The sequence below is a fragment of the Chiroxiphia lanceolata genome, chromosome 4, assembly GCF_009829145.1.
Source record: "Chiroxiphia lanceolata isolate bChiLan1 chromosome 4, bChiLan1.pri, whole genome shotgun sequence".
Taxonomy (NCBI): domain Eukaryota; kingdom Metazoa; phylum Chordata; class Aves; order Passeriformes; family Pipridae; genus Chiroxiphia; species Chiroxiphia lanceolata.
Genome location: NC_045640.1, coordinates 71,289,941 through 71,303,534, shown reverse-complemented (window position 1 = coordinate 71,303,534; position 13,594 = coordinate 71,289,941). Strand labels below are relative to the sequence as shown.

Here is a 13,594-nt window from a genome sequence, read left to right as displayed (position 1 = left end):
GATAGTGTAGGTGAGTGTTTGGGGCATCCCATGTGCTTTGCCTACAGCACTGCCATGAACCCAGCTCCTCTTGTACAGAGAGATTCTCAGGCCATTAAAGCAGCTCCCAACTTTATCAGCAATGTCAAAGTAACAATTTTTCCTTCCTAAAACAAATGACAGCCTGAGATTAAGGAGGGATGGTATTTAGTGATTTATAAAGACAGGCAACTTACTTATCACCAACGAAATCTTCCCATCATGCCACACATTATCTAAGAGTAGAAAGAAATAGCTATAAATATAGAATAGAATAAGCATTGACTTGGCTGTCATCAGGCCTTCAGAAGAAAGAGACAACTTTAAAACAACAAATTTTTGGCAAGGCACACAGCTTAAAATACCTAGGAAGTAAAACAGTGGTCAGTCAAAACAAAAAACTTCAAGTCATGGATATGTTGGTGTCACATCACCACAGGAAAAAAAAAAGAAAGGGGCAAAAACTCCCAAAAGACACCAAACTTTTAAGGAAGAACTGGGAGTGTTGATATCCATTTTTGGCAAAGCTCAGGGAAGGAAAAAGGCCTGCTAAGAACACGATGGTTGATTTTAACTAAAATAACTCACCCCCTCAAAGCTGCCTGGGTCACTGCAGAAAGCATATCCTTTGGGGCAGCACCTGCATTTGGGAAACATACATCACTCCAAGAAAACCAAGAGGAAAAGCAACTTACAGGCATTTTATATGCATTTTAAAAGATACAGCATAATAAAAAAGAAGGAATACCCCACACTAAGAGGGGTTAGGATTTGTGTGAGTAGAAGTTTAGTCCTGTGCCCAAGCCTGACAAACATTAAAAGCCTATGACTGAGCAGAGAAATAAAAAAGGATAGCCCTGCAAACAAACTATTTTCTTCCTGTGAATAGCCCGTGTTGAATCGTCTGCTCGGGGCAGACAATGCTTGCACAAGCTGTCAGATGATGAGTTAAGCACCACAAACGGCAGGAGCAAACCTGCCTGGTTAGCTGGGGGAAACAGTGGAACTGAATGAACCCGGAGGTTGCTGCCTCCCCCCAGGCACGCACAGAAGCTCGTCTGTTCGGGGGATTCACGGTGTCTCTGAGTGTGGGGTGCTCTGCCCACAGCACTGGTCACCTGCTGAGACCTCCCATTGAATTGGGTTACATTATAATTGGATTTTCCGAAGGCACCTCATTAGCATTTTCCATGATCTCACCCTTATTAGCCAAAGCACTAATCAGGAGTAGCGCAGTTACATTGTTTGCTGGTTAAATTATCTGCTGCTGTGGTGTCTGCAGGCCAGCTCCAAAGTCATGCACAGATAAAAACTCCTCTCTCTCTTACAGAGACCCGGGAGTTTATTCTGTAGCCAGTGTTGCAGTCAACCTCCTAATTTTCAATAGTTCATGGAAAAGCAATTTCCCTCCAGAGGCTGCTCTGCTCAGTGCTTTGCTTGTATTCTCCCCGAGTCCATACTATGGGTTAGGAACGTCATTGCTTGGATCCGTGTCGGCAGGATCGCTCTACAGTGTAAAAGCAGAAAAATCCTTTCCCAGGGACTGTTCCCCATTGAGCCCAAAATCAAATGCTGAACATGTTTAATCCTGTAAGGTTCTTATTTCAATGCACAGGCCTTTGTATACGGAAGGGAATGGAAATACCTGTTCTAAAAGCAGAAGTGACACAGGCAGGCAATCTTGTAGCTGACGACTCTGCACAGCTCCAAAAACTGTTTGTGTGGGAACTTCAATCCACATTAACTACTCCTGAGCTATCAGGAAGGCAGGCAGGACTCTCATGTGGCTTCATGGTGCAAAAATCTGATGCTTCTTTCAGGTGGGGTCCCAGCAGGTTCAGGTATCTGTCTCCCAGCAGCTGCCTTCTTAAAAGCCTGAAGGGAAGAGACAATCTTGCAAGTAGATTATGAAGTAATATTTGCTGAACACCCACACACCATAGTTTTCTGAAAAAATTTAATCATCTAAATACGATTTCACTTAAAAAGCCACGTTTTATTCTTGGGTTAGAGGGTACACAATGATGTTCAGACTCATTACAAGAATCATTTGGAAATATAAAGCCATATTCACTGAGAAATTAAATCCATTAAATATTTCTACTAAAATTCTTCTGATACAAATAAGTGCACACAGAAAAAAGCCTGTGGTTACTTTTCTCCATGTAATTCTAGAGCCAAAACAAAATGAGAGCTGACCTGGACTCAGAAAGGGGCACCTTTTACTCAGCCTGGCATCACCGGTACCCTGTTTACAGTTACACAAATGTGTTCAAACAGTGAAGCAGATTTCCTTTTTACCAACCAAGAAAAAGATGTCAGAGTTCGAGGTGATATATCAACAAATCATTCCCTGGAATCAAGCCCTCTCTATAATTCTCAAACAACAACAACAAAAATCACAACACTATTGGGTTTATAAGCTCTCGGATTCAAAACAGATGTGACAGTCTGAATCCCCAGCAAGGGCTGCATCTTTTCTCATAAGGCTCTTTAACAGATTCTCATAGGCAGCACAAACAGCATCTTCAGAACAAAGGGCAGTAACGCTTCCCAGCAGAGTTTAACTGGATCCTGAGGATCACCAGCCTGGATGATCTGCTTTTCTATTGTCCTTGCAGGGATTTCACCACACATAAATCACATGCACTGAAGAGATAAGGAGCTGAGGGCAAAAAAAAACCCCAGAAGAAAACAGAATAATGAAGTTGCAAGACTTGCTTGCAGCCTCTGGTTTACACTTCTCCGGATCTCGGGCTGTCAGCGCTGGGCTCCCTTCTCCGGGGATGAATCTGCATGAGTAAATCCACAGGAATTATTTTGAGACTGAGAAAAACAACTCACTTGTGATTAATTTCCCTCTGTTTTGTAATGCTTTCACAGACACACCCCTAAAGCCAGTTCTACACATCCCTACAAGACTGTAATCAATTCACTACAAGGGGCAGTAGGAGTGAAGAAGCAAAAGAGGGTAGAGATAACAGAGTGCACTGGTAGTTTCTCTCGACTTTGATCTAGTCCTGAGGTTTACAGAGAGCAAATATCAGGGTCTAATGACCTAAAACCCCCTGTAAAACCTTTGTAGACTTCTAAAAAGCTCAGCTGACATTCAGCAGGGCTCATAGGTGTACTTGGGCACCCAGGAGAGTAGGTAAGTATGACAGAGGGAACAATTAGGGAGCAGTACCTATGGCTAAGCAGGTGTCTGTGGCTCAAAAACCTGTTTGATAGTAACTCACTCAAGGTAGGAAAAAACAAAACTGAAGAAAGGAAAGATGCTATTGCTGGTGTAACACAAGCTTCCTGAAGTTTCAAAAGATTTTGGAAATGCTGTAACACATCTCTAGTAACACACATGCAAATGCACACAGTATTTCACTTACAAGAGAAACATCAAGAGTGAAATATTTCCAGGAGGGTTTAGAATTCACCTTGGAGAGTTGCCCTGCAGCCCTGTCAAACCCACAGGGCTGATGAGATCCAAATGGACACGACAGAAAACCTGGTCCAAAAGGGCCACATTTGTGCAAGGTAGATAAAGCTGACTTTTAAAAGCAATGCCTTTCCAAAACAGTCAACTTGACAGGTTCTGCAGTTAGAAACCACAGGTGTGCTAATGGCCTTTCTGTTACATTGCAGTAGCAGAAAGCAAGCTGTACTAGTAAAAATCCTGACAATAATCACATTTTCATTCCCAATGGGGTTGGCAAAGCTGCTAATTAAATCTGGCTCGACTACTTGGGAGCACTGGTAATTTCTCATGTAACATATGCACGGAGAACAGGCTAATACCAAAAATGTTTAGGGTCTGTGATTTTTTTCCAGGAAAATTAAGATGTCAATTAATTGACATTTTTTTTCCTGTCTGGTTTTCACTGAAGACCTCCACAAATCCATTTTTCAGTTTTTTCTCCCTCTCCCTACAGATGTCATTATTTTCAGTGGAAAAAAACCTCCTCTTCTTCCAATTAGCTGTAATTATAACAACATTAGCAGCAAATTAGGTACCTTGAGGGCAAAAATCTGGAAAGCAGCAGTGTGGAAAGGGAACAGGAGATGAGATTATAATGAAAGTAAGTGGGCACATCCTACTGCTTCATCTGGGCATCCTTGGGGCTTTGCAGGTTGATTTCTGCTTTCCCAAATTATGTCAAGATTAAGCAAAGGACTATATTTTGGGTTGTCCCTGTGCCTGGTATGACTGGATCCAACATAAAACATACAGCTCAGGTCACAGAAATCCATTACTTATATCTGATGTTCTGAAAGGGTGACTGGGGTCCTTGAATACATGTGCTGAGAATCTTTCTGCCAAGAAAACAAATGCAGTAAGATTAATTTTGAAAGAGGAAAAGGCAGTACATGCCAGCAGTTATGGCATGCAAAAGGGTTCTTGCTCTGAGTAGGCTTCTGAGCAATTTTCCAGAGAATTTTGCATTTAAAAACTGGGTTCAGTGAAAATCTTTTTTTTCAACTGTCTTTTCAATTTTGCACAGTTGGATAAGGAAGGAAGTTGACACTCCTCGCCAAATGAAGTGACATTAAGTACATTTGCTGGAAATCTTTCTGCCTTGCTCCTTAAAAATTAAACTCGAATCACTCAAAAAGCCCAAACAGAACCACACAACCAAGAACAAAAAAGCTCAGGAGCCAGTTCCAGGAACACTGAGTGAGCATGGAGAGACTCAGGAGCTCATGTCCCTCCAAAGGAAGCGTTGCTGGTTGAACAAGGCTAAACTGGAAGAATTTAGGCACAGTTTAGGACTAGGCTTCCTGCACAGCAAAGTACCTGGGGAGAGACCAGCCCAGAGGTGGGAAAGAAGAGTTAGTCTACTGGAAATACATTGCCAGTGCAGTAAGAAAATATCTCATTGTCTTCTTCCTTAATCTCTTCCTGTCTCCTATCACTTGCCTTTCCCTCTTCATTGGGATCTTCAAGGAAACACCTTTGCTTTTTGGATGATTTCCCCCAATCCTGCTTTGCAGGTGGTTGTCCTGTGAGGACTCCCTGAGTAGCCCACAGCAGCCCACCTATGGAGCATGGCTGGACACAAAATGTTCTTATCCATCTTTCCCCTGCCTGCTTTCAGATGGAATATTTAATGTTTAGGAAGATATAGAGAAGGAATCCTTATGTTCACAGAGAAGCTGAACTCTGGTATGAGTTATCTGAGTTTTTAAGCAATTTTTTGAGGGCAGTTTTTCTTTATTCTTTCACTCCATTCCTCTCATCCTTCCTATATTCTAATGAAGTTATTTCCAGCTAATTAGAAAGGGCTCAAATCAAAAAGTGCCAGATCCAAACCATCACGCCACCCTGAGAGTTCAGTGCTGGACACAACATTGCTCCACAGGCTTGTGCTTAAGCGATCCTCTGCCAACTACCAAAACACATTTCTGGGGACAACAGCAGTCTGGAGAACAAACTTATAAAAAGTATGAGTTTCCCAATTCATTTCACTTCTGTTCAGCTCTAAAGTTACAACCTGTGATCTGTATTTTATAATTACTAACTTAAGAAAAAATGCCCAGAGTCAAAGAAAAATTTGTTATGGAAAACTTAAGGCTTTTCCTTAGAAATATCAATCTACTGAAATAGCATTCCTAAAGGAAACTGCTTCATGTCTAAAAGTTGCTGCACTGCTGATTTGTTTTTCTATAATGAAGTCCTAGCTCAGCAGAGCTAAGATTTATCGGTCAGTTTATCATCTAATGAGAAAATGAAGGATGAGAAAATGAGATTCAGGAATGCTGCTGCACATACTAGCTCATTTAAACCCCCCACTGTAATTAGCACTTGCACAAAATAGAACAAAGAAATTGGAACATTGGGATACTTTGTCATCACATATTCTTGGGGTTTCTATCTTTGAATCCTTTCTCAAAATACTTACATGCAGATTTAATAGAGACCACTATATATAATATATGCACCTATATATATTTAACTGATAAAAGCTGGACTTCTGTGTGATCAATGGCTAATAAAATCATCTTTGTTTTGTCAGTCAAGATAAAAAGAGCCCTAAAGATGTTAAAGCAGACATCCAGTGCTATGACTCATCAAGAAATGAGAGACTGAAGGAAAAAAGGGCAGGGAAAGTCTCCAAGTGTCCTACTCACTGTCCCACTGACGAAGGAGGATGTTCTGGGCAAGGAACAGTAATAGAAAGACAGGGTATGGATTTTTAAAAGGTTTTTTTTCAGGGAACCAGAAGTCAAGTCATAGTCAAGCAGGGTAAGAGAAGAACTCTCTTTCCTCAGATCCCCTAAGTGCACTGCCCTGGCCCACGGCTGCAGTTGGTGGCCTTGTTTCATCCCCTGTCACAAATAACCTCCCTGTATCCTCTGGTGCAATAAATCACTTCAAGTCTAAGTGGGAGGAACAGCAAAATTAATCTCCTGTTCTCTCCTGCAGTCACAGCTCTACTTTCCCTGTGACCACATCAGAACCCTCCACACAGTTGCCATGTAATTATGGGAAGCTCATCAGCCATTTTGGCAAGCTCCATTCCCACCCTACCCTCTCTTCTGGGCAAATGTGGACAACAACAAATAGCAGAATAGTTCCTCTGTAGCCATCTTCTTCGAGATGCTAAAAAACAGCTTCTGGACTCACCAGTCCCTGCCACCCCATATGGTGCCCACTCACACCATGGAATGGCAGATTCCCACCCAGAAGAGATTCCTTGTGCTCCCTGGCATCCATCTTTTGAGTGGTCTGAAACAAGTACTTCAAAACAACCAGGAATGGTTTCAAGTCCAGGTACAAATATTAAATACTCCTCCTAGTTTCCACAAAAAACCCCAGTTTGTACTGACACTGTAGCAACTATTTAATTCTGTTCATTTACATGGCTTTTTTTTCCAGACCTGGCACCCTGAACTATCAGAGCAGATCAAGAACAGCAATGGGCATTTTGCCCTTAAGGTGAAACGACATCCTAAAGCCTGTACTTTGTTACCAAGGACTTCTAAACCCATGTTGGCCCACAGGTTCAGCACATCATCAAATTCAGTCTTAGCTGGAGCAACAGAAGCTCTAAGGAGAATTCTGAGAATATCTTTTCTTTAGGACTATTACCAGGTGTTTAATGGGGCAAATGTGTGATCCTATAACGTGTAATAGAGACGTTTTATGAATTGCAGTGAAGCTGAAAGCTGTGGTGGTGTTACATTAGAAACCTCATCTGTGTTGTACATACCCCAATCTCTCCAAGGCAAAGCTGCCACATAAGCACTCGACAGATAGATAGGAAAGTTTGCTCTGCATTCTTCAAAGGCCTCCACTTAAAATAAAAGTACATTTAATATGTGCTCTGAACAGCTGCTGTCTTACCATCTGCCTTGTGCTGCACATCTGGCGGAAGCTGGTCAGGAACATACCACTGATAGTCTGGCTGCATAGAACAATAAAACATTATTGCAGCAATATGGCCTTCACAGACACTTCAAACAGAAGAATAGGGACATGATAAAAACATAATTGTGCTGTGAAGCTTTTCATTAGTCATACAAAAGTAGTTTACTGAAAAAATCTTATATTTAGCTTTGTGTTTCCACTGATCCAAGTCCCTCAGCTTGCTTCCTTTCCTATGGCACGGGGTTTAGATGCTGCACCCATCAGAAATGTTGGTGTAAACCTTTCTAGATCCCACAAATCAAAAGAAACACTCACAGAACCAAATCAGATTTTAAAGGAGCTGGAGATTGAAGTGAAGAAGATACCAGCAGGCATGTCTGTGCTAAAACATCTCAGAGAAACCTGGTACACCTGCCAGGTGAAGCTACTCCAGTTTGAACACACCTGTAACATGCTTCAGTGGGACAGGAGTTAGTCATGGAATGAAGTTCCCTTCCCCCATGCCTTTCCTCAAGCCACTAGCTGTTATCAAATAACTTATTGAAAATATTGTGAGGTAGAAAAAATTCCCATCTTTCTTATAAGAGGAAGTATTGGGAAGGTTATGTCCATGCAAATACAGTTTTGTTCAGGGAAATCTTGTAAGAAAGAAATAGTGCATTATAGTTTACACCACACACTGTGGTAAATGAGCTGCAAACTACCACTGGAGAAAACAACTTTGGGACCAAACGTTTCAGGTTAGGCTGTCTGTGGTGTAAGTACGACATGCAAGCTTGTCAAATTCCAGGTAATTGCTGCTTCAGATCAGCTAAACTGGAAAAATAATTCTTGTTTTGCAGAAATTACTCTGACAAAATCCTGAGTCATGCCAAGGGGAATCTTACAGATTCCAATCTGTAGGCAACAAATTTCAGAGAATTCTAAAGAAGTTTTGCCTAAATTAAGATGGCAGGATGAAGCTGTAGATACAGAAAACAGATTTAACTTCTCTGTTTTGCTGTCATCCACACTTACACAGCAGTGATCACTCTCATCCTTCAGCACAGAAGGAGCTGTTGTACTTCCACTTCAGTTGTACCATTCACGGGAATTGTTAACTAATTCCGTGCTTATGGGCAAACAACATAGGCTTTGATACAAAGCAAGGCTGCATTGCTTTTAGCACAGATAGTTTTCCCACCAGTGGCTCAAATTACATTTCTTTGCATTGGGTTTTTTGAGTTTCTGGTGGATTTTCTGTTCTCTGATCAACTCTTCTCTTTCATGGCTACTTGCAACACACAAACTTGAATGAATTTCAGAAACAAGACTAAACAAAATGTTTCCACTACCAGTGTAAAGAGGAAAGAAAAAGTGCAAGATATAAAAAGACCAAAAAAGCAAAAGCACAGACTAAACACCCAGGATTAAGTATCAGGACACTCATTAAATTCTAACACCTTCCTTCATTGCTAACAAATTGCTCAGGGAGGTTCCCAAAGCTCAGAGCAGCAAGGCTGCACTGGCCCAGGCACAGCATTTCAAACAAGGGTCGGGATGAAACGGGGAGTTACAAAGCAGCGAGGCAAAGTGACCCCGGCGCTCCGGCAGGAATGGCAGAGCCATAAACCCGGTGATCCCTCACAGAACTAGAAACCCAGATGATGGAAGTTCAGGGAGAAGAGCCAAAATAATCTGGGCCAGTGTCCAAATTGCAGTGAAAAACATTCTGCAGTACTTCTAACTTTGATAAATAGGCAGATAAGCACACTCCCGAAGCACAGAAATTACTTGTCCGACCGCAGCCTTTCCATTGGATTTCTGCAGTCTGAAAGCCTTACATGCATTTTTCAAAAGGCTATAACTTCCCAAATAATGAGCATCTTTCCATATGTGACAGCTTTACAGCCAGAAACAGGCATTGAGTATTTAAAATGACATTCACCATGTTTAAATGCATTCTCACTAGACTGGAACAAGCACAGTTCACTTAGATAACCTGGAGCACTTCAAAAATACCTTTCTTTGAAGCAGCATTTTCCTTGAAATAGATAACTCCCTCTCACATAACCCGCTCCAGTGCAGAGCTTTTCTTCCTCGTGCTGAGGAAGACAGGACCCTGTTGTGTGCCAGGAAAAAAGGCAAATTTCCCATGGTGTTAGCCACACTCAGGTACACCTTCCACATCTACTGATTTGTTTTTTAGTATCGTATTATTTTATTATTGTAGGTTAAAGGGTCAGAACTGGGCTCCAGAGAGCAGACCCATAATCCTGAATGTGGGTAGCTGTACGGTTAGGAAGGGCTCTGAATGAGTGTTGTAAATTTACCTAAGGAATCAGCAAGACTCCAATCCAACAACTTTAATTTTCTAATTGATGTACAAATGTTGCTTACAACAAAACAACCCCATTTTTCTGCTGAGTGGCATTACAGATAAACAGTGTTTGACAAAGTAAATTTGATATTGATCTGGAACTAACAACAAACTGTGAAACCACAAATTCAGTTGCTGATGTTGAGGGCACTGTGATAGCACCAGTTATTCTGTGGTCACCATGCTGAGAGAAAATCAGTGTCCTTGACACATGGGAAGCAGTGGGAATCTTACCAAGTGCTGCTGCTGTTCATGTGCCCTGCAAGGCCCTGGTTGTACTCGAGGATCTGCATAGTGAAGAACCATTCCACACCTCCCATAATTCACACAGGGTGAGAGGAAGAGTGGAGGTGGGTAACTGGGCCTCTCAGGCTGTACTGGGAGGTCTTTTGTCTGTCACAAAAATAAAAAGAAATGCATCATCAGCAGGATACAATGACCAATAGAATATTCAAGTACAAATTCATCAATGAAAAGCAACGGGGAAGAAACCCTCCTCTCTCAGCACTGGGTCACAATGCTGACTGTTTAGCCCCTCCTGACGACTTATTGTTTAAAAATTACTTAAGAAAGCACCACACCAGAGCCTTGGCACTTTTTATGTGAGGAAAATATTGGTTTCAAGATATGACAGGCATGTTTCTGGGTGTGTTCTATATTCAAGTATTCTATATATTCATTATCGACAGTAGCTGTTGATAATTTGAAGCAGAACTACATGGACACTTGCATGACAAGAAAAGTAAATAATTTTGGTATAGGACCAAAGTCAGTGGCCTCAAGGTTTAGGCCTGCCTTTTCTTTAGGCCCTCTGCATTACAGTAAAGTCAACAGGAATTTGCTTCAGGACAGAGGAAGGAGGAGTAAAAGATCATTAACATTCTGTGATTCTGTGAGTCACAACTAAATGATTCGACTTAAGAAAACAAACTAATAAATATTTTGTATGGTTGCTCTCATCTTTAAAATCCTTCACAAGCTCTGTTTAATCAAATCCCGAGGCAAGAAGAGACAAACAAGAAGATCTCCAGTGTGAACTGTGGATGCACTGCAGAGACAGACAAGTTGTACATACATATTACACAGCACCTGTACAGCCCTTCAGGTGCTGGCATTTCTCCTGATCCTCCCGGGGAGGAGTGGGAAAGGCCTTCTAGCCCTATTTTTAGACCCCCCTATTCACTGCCTCTGGTACTACAACAAGACCTTACTAGTGCTGATGCTTGGGCTGGTTGAGAATAAGTCAATACTGAAGTTTCTGTTTCACAACAATGTCGGGGAGGACAATAAATCATCACAGAACATGCTGGTAACCGGCCATTCTTTTAAAGCATTGCACAACTTCGTCAAGACAGGAAACCTCGAAATTTCGTCATTTTTTTTAATGGGGATTGAGAAAGCTCAGAGTTTTGCATGCCATGATTTTACTATGGCTTCCTACTGACACTACTTTGAAGAGATAAAAAGGATGTTGCAAGAAAAAATTATTGCGGCGGCTGCTCAGCTCATTTGTATGGAGCCCATTTTGTTCCTCAGTGATATTACCATCCCTGTAATTCAATTGCAGAGGTCAGGGTTAACTAGAGAAGCTCTTTATTTCAAAAGTTTGTTTGATGTTTTAACTCTTATATCAAGTGCCAGTGAAACAACCAAAGTCCTCTGGACTTGTTTTTGGTAATTCCTCCCCCCGCCTCCATTTTAAGATACATTTGAAAAGTTTTTTGCAATAAATACTCCCTTCATCTACTCATTTTGGAAGCCTTCTCTAATCGTTTCTCATCTTCTTACTGCATTACTTCAGAATGATTTCATCCCAGGTGGTGACCTCATATAAAATCCAATGTCAATTAATGGAAGCCAGAAAGCTTTGAGTTGCGTGGAAAGTGAGAAAACAAAAATAAAGTGCACATGTGCTGGCAGTGGGAGCTTTCTTTTGCCTCATACCTGAGCACTGAGTTTATTCAGTTGAGACTGCAATCTCTCGTTAGCTTTCTGCAGTGCTTCTTTCTCCTCGTTGAGTCTTTCTCGGTCAGACCTCTCCTTTCTGAAGTCTTCCTCATATATTTGTACCTGCAATTGTCAATACCAAGGATGGGAATCTCAGCAGAGCCACTTCATCCACTTTTGTTGTCTGGTGGCTTTTTAAACACTGCCCAAGCAGTGGAGAGCATTCCAAAGGGCCCCCTCCTCTGGACTATCCTACAACTGGAAGTTTGCCTTGTCTATTTTTATGACCAATACAAAATGACAAGTAATGACTATTCTCCAATAGCACCTGTCAATCAAAACAGTCCACAGCTTCAGTATTTGTAGACCCTTGATACTTAAAAGGCTGACTGGCAAATATCAACTTTAAATATTATAAACCAGACAGCAAACACTACTATCAAGATTTTTAAGGGATTAACTGTAGCAGGACAAAGATTTTACCAACGCTTTTTCCAGTTTTCTCTTCCCTCCTGTAGCTCAGGTGCAAGCAATTGGGGAAGAACCTCCCTGCCCCAGTGAAGAAGCAGAGGAGAATGAATGCACACAATTCAAAATGCAAATACAGATGTTTGACCTGGTTCCTAGAAGATAAGGTTCTGCTGAGGGGTGGAATGGTTTAGCTGTTTTTGTGTCCCCAGGAATCACAGCGCTTCATCCCACTAAAAAAATGTCTGAGCACCCCAGGCTCAGGCAGCAAGAAGCAAAGCACAAATCTGTCAATTATTCGATGTTAAGCTGACTGGCTGAATTCTCCAGCTAATGAATGGGCAGGAATTCACACGGTGAGGAGCTGTAGGTTGGTGGCATTTCTACTGACAAATAACAGCAAAGGCATGTCTGGGTGGGAACCACCACCAGAACTTTCAGAAGTCCTTTCATGTCCTCTTGGTTGCTCCCTAAAGCTGCTGAGAGTCTGTTTCCAAAGGCCTTTCTCACTGTGGCTCATGCCCTGCCCATCAGATAGATCCAGTTTTCCTTTTGCTGGCAGCAGGACTATGACTTCACAGAAGGACTAAAGAAATGTTAATACCTCAGGGGAAGAAAAAAGTCAACACAGGGCTCTAAAAATTATTTTCACAACTTGCCTGTTGCAGCTAATTTTTGCAAGGGTTTTTTTGGACCTGGTGGTTCCCCACTAGATAGAACCTCCTTCCTGAATAACACCATGGAAAAGGAACAAAGGCTTTCTGTGTGGCTGTGAGGGGACTCTGCTCCACAGCCCATGTGTGGAGAAGGCCTGCACAGCCCTGACCCTCCAAGGCAGAGGCAAAGCTGCAATCCCTGTGCCCCTTGTCCAGCTACACACTTCCCCCCTCAGTATTTCCTCATTTTTTCTCTCCCGATTCTGTCCCACCTCCCTCCCTCTCACTCCCCAGCTGTACAACCTGCTGAAGCTGCAAGGGAACCCCTTTGGCACAGAGGGGGACACCTCCCAAGGAAAGAATGCCTTCATCTCTCCTGTCATGATCAGGGCTGGGCTGAGACAACCAAGCTCTGGTGAGGCCCTGTCACATCACTGTTTGTCCCAGGAGTCCCCTCTCCATACAGTTACAGCCTCCTGCTCCACTTCGTGTACAAGCAAGTCTGGGCTCAGTGTACTGATTTATACAACTAGAAAAATACACTCATAACATGGATACCCCATGAGAATTCTGAAAAAAAAATAAAATTGGTTTACTCTATTTTATTGTGTAGAATGAAATAAGTTATTACTGTACAATCAAGTGCAGGATTTTGTTCTCCGGCATGTGGCAAGCATTACATTAGAGAGCAAAATCTGGCTCTGCTGTCAAACGTGACAGAAACAAGTATTTTATTCCCATTGAATAAAATTCACATTCTGATCACATCCATTTGTGTGTCAA

General features: G+C 42.0%; 2 protein-coding genes across 4 annotated transcripts in view; both read right to left on the bottom strand.

Moving 5' to 3' along the window:
• NDNF (neuron derived neurotrophic factor) overlaps positions 1–1,900 on the bottom strand; it is a 36,203-nt gene extending 34,303 nt beyond the window's left edge. For all 3 annotated transcript variants that reach the window (XM_032684963.1, XM_032684965.1, XM_032684964.1), the window contains exons 1-2: positions 1,664–1,900; positions 607–658 (exon numbers count right to left, since the gene is read on the bottom strand). The gene's annotated coding sequence lies outside the window, so the exon portion shown is untranslated. The remainder of the gene's footprint in view (positions 1–606; positions 659–1,663) is intronic.
• A 93-nt stretch (positions 1,901–1,993) lies between these two features.
• Positions 1,994–13,594, bottom strand: part of TNIP3 (TNFAIP3 interacting protein 3) — a 58,237-nt gene continuing 46,636 nt past the window's right edge. Inside the window, exons 11-14 of the mRNA XM_032684969.1 lie at positions 11,685–11,810; positions 9,975–10,133; positions 7,358–7,418; positions 1,994–2,810 (exon numbers count right to left, since the gene is read on the bottom strand). Coding sequence (XP_032540860.1) covers positions 2,779–2,810; positions 7,358–7,418; positions 9,975–10,133; positions 11,685–11,810 — 378 coding nt within the window. The 3' untranslated portion in view covers positions 1,994–2,778. The remainder of the gene's footprint in view (positions 2,811–7,357; positions 7,419–9,974; positions 10,134–11,684; positions 11,811–13,594) is intronic.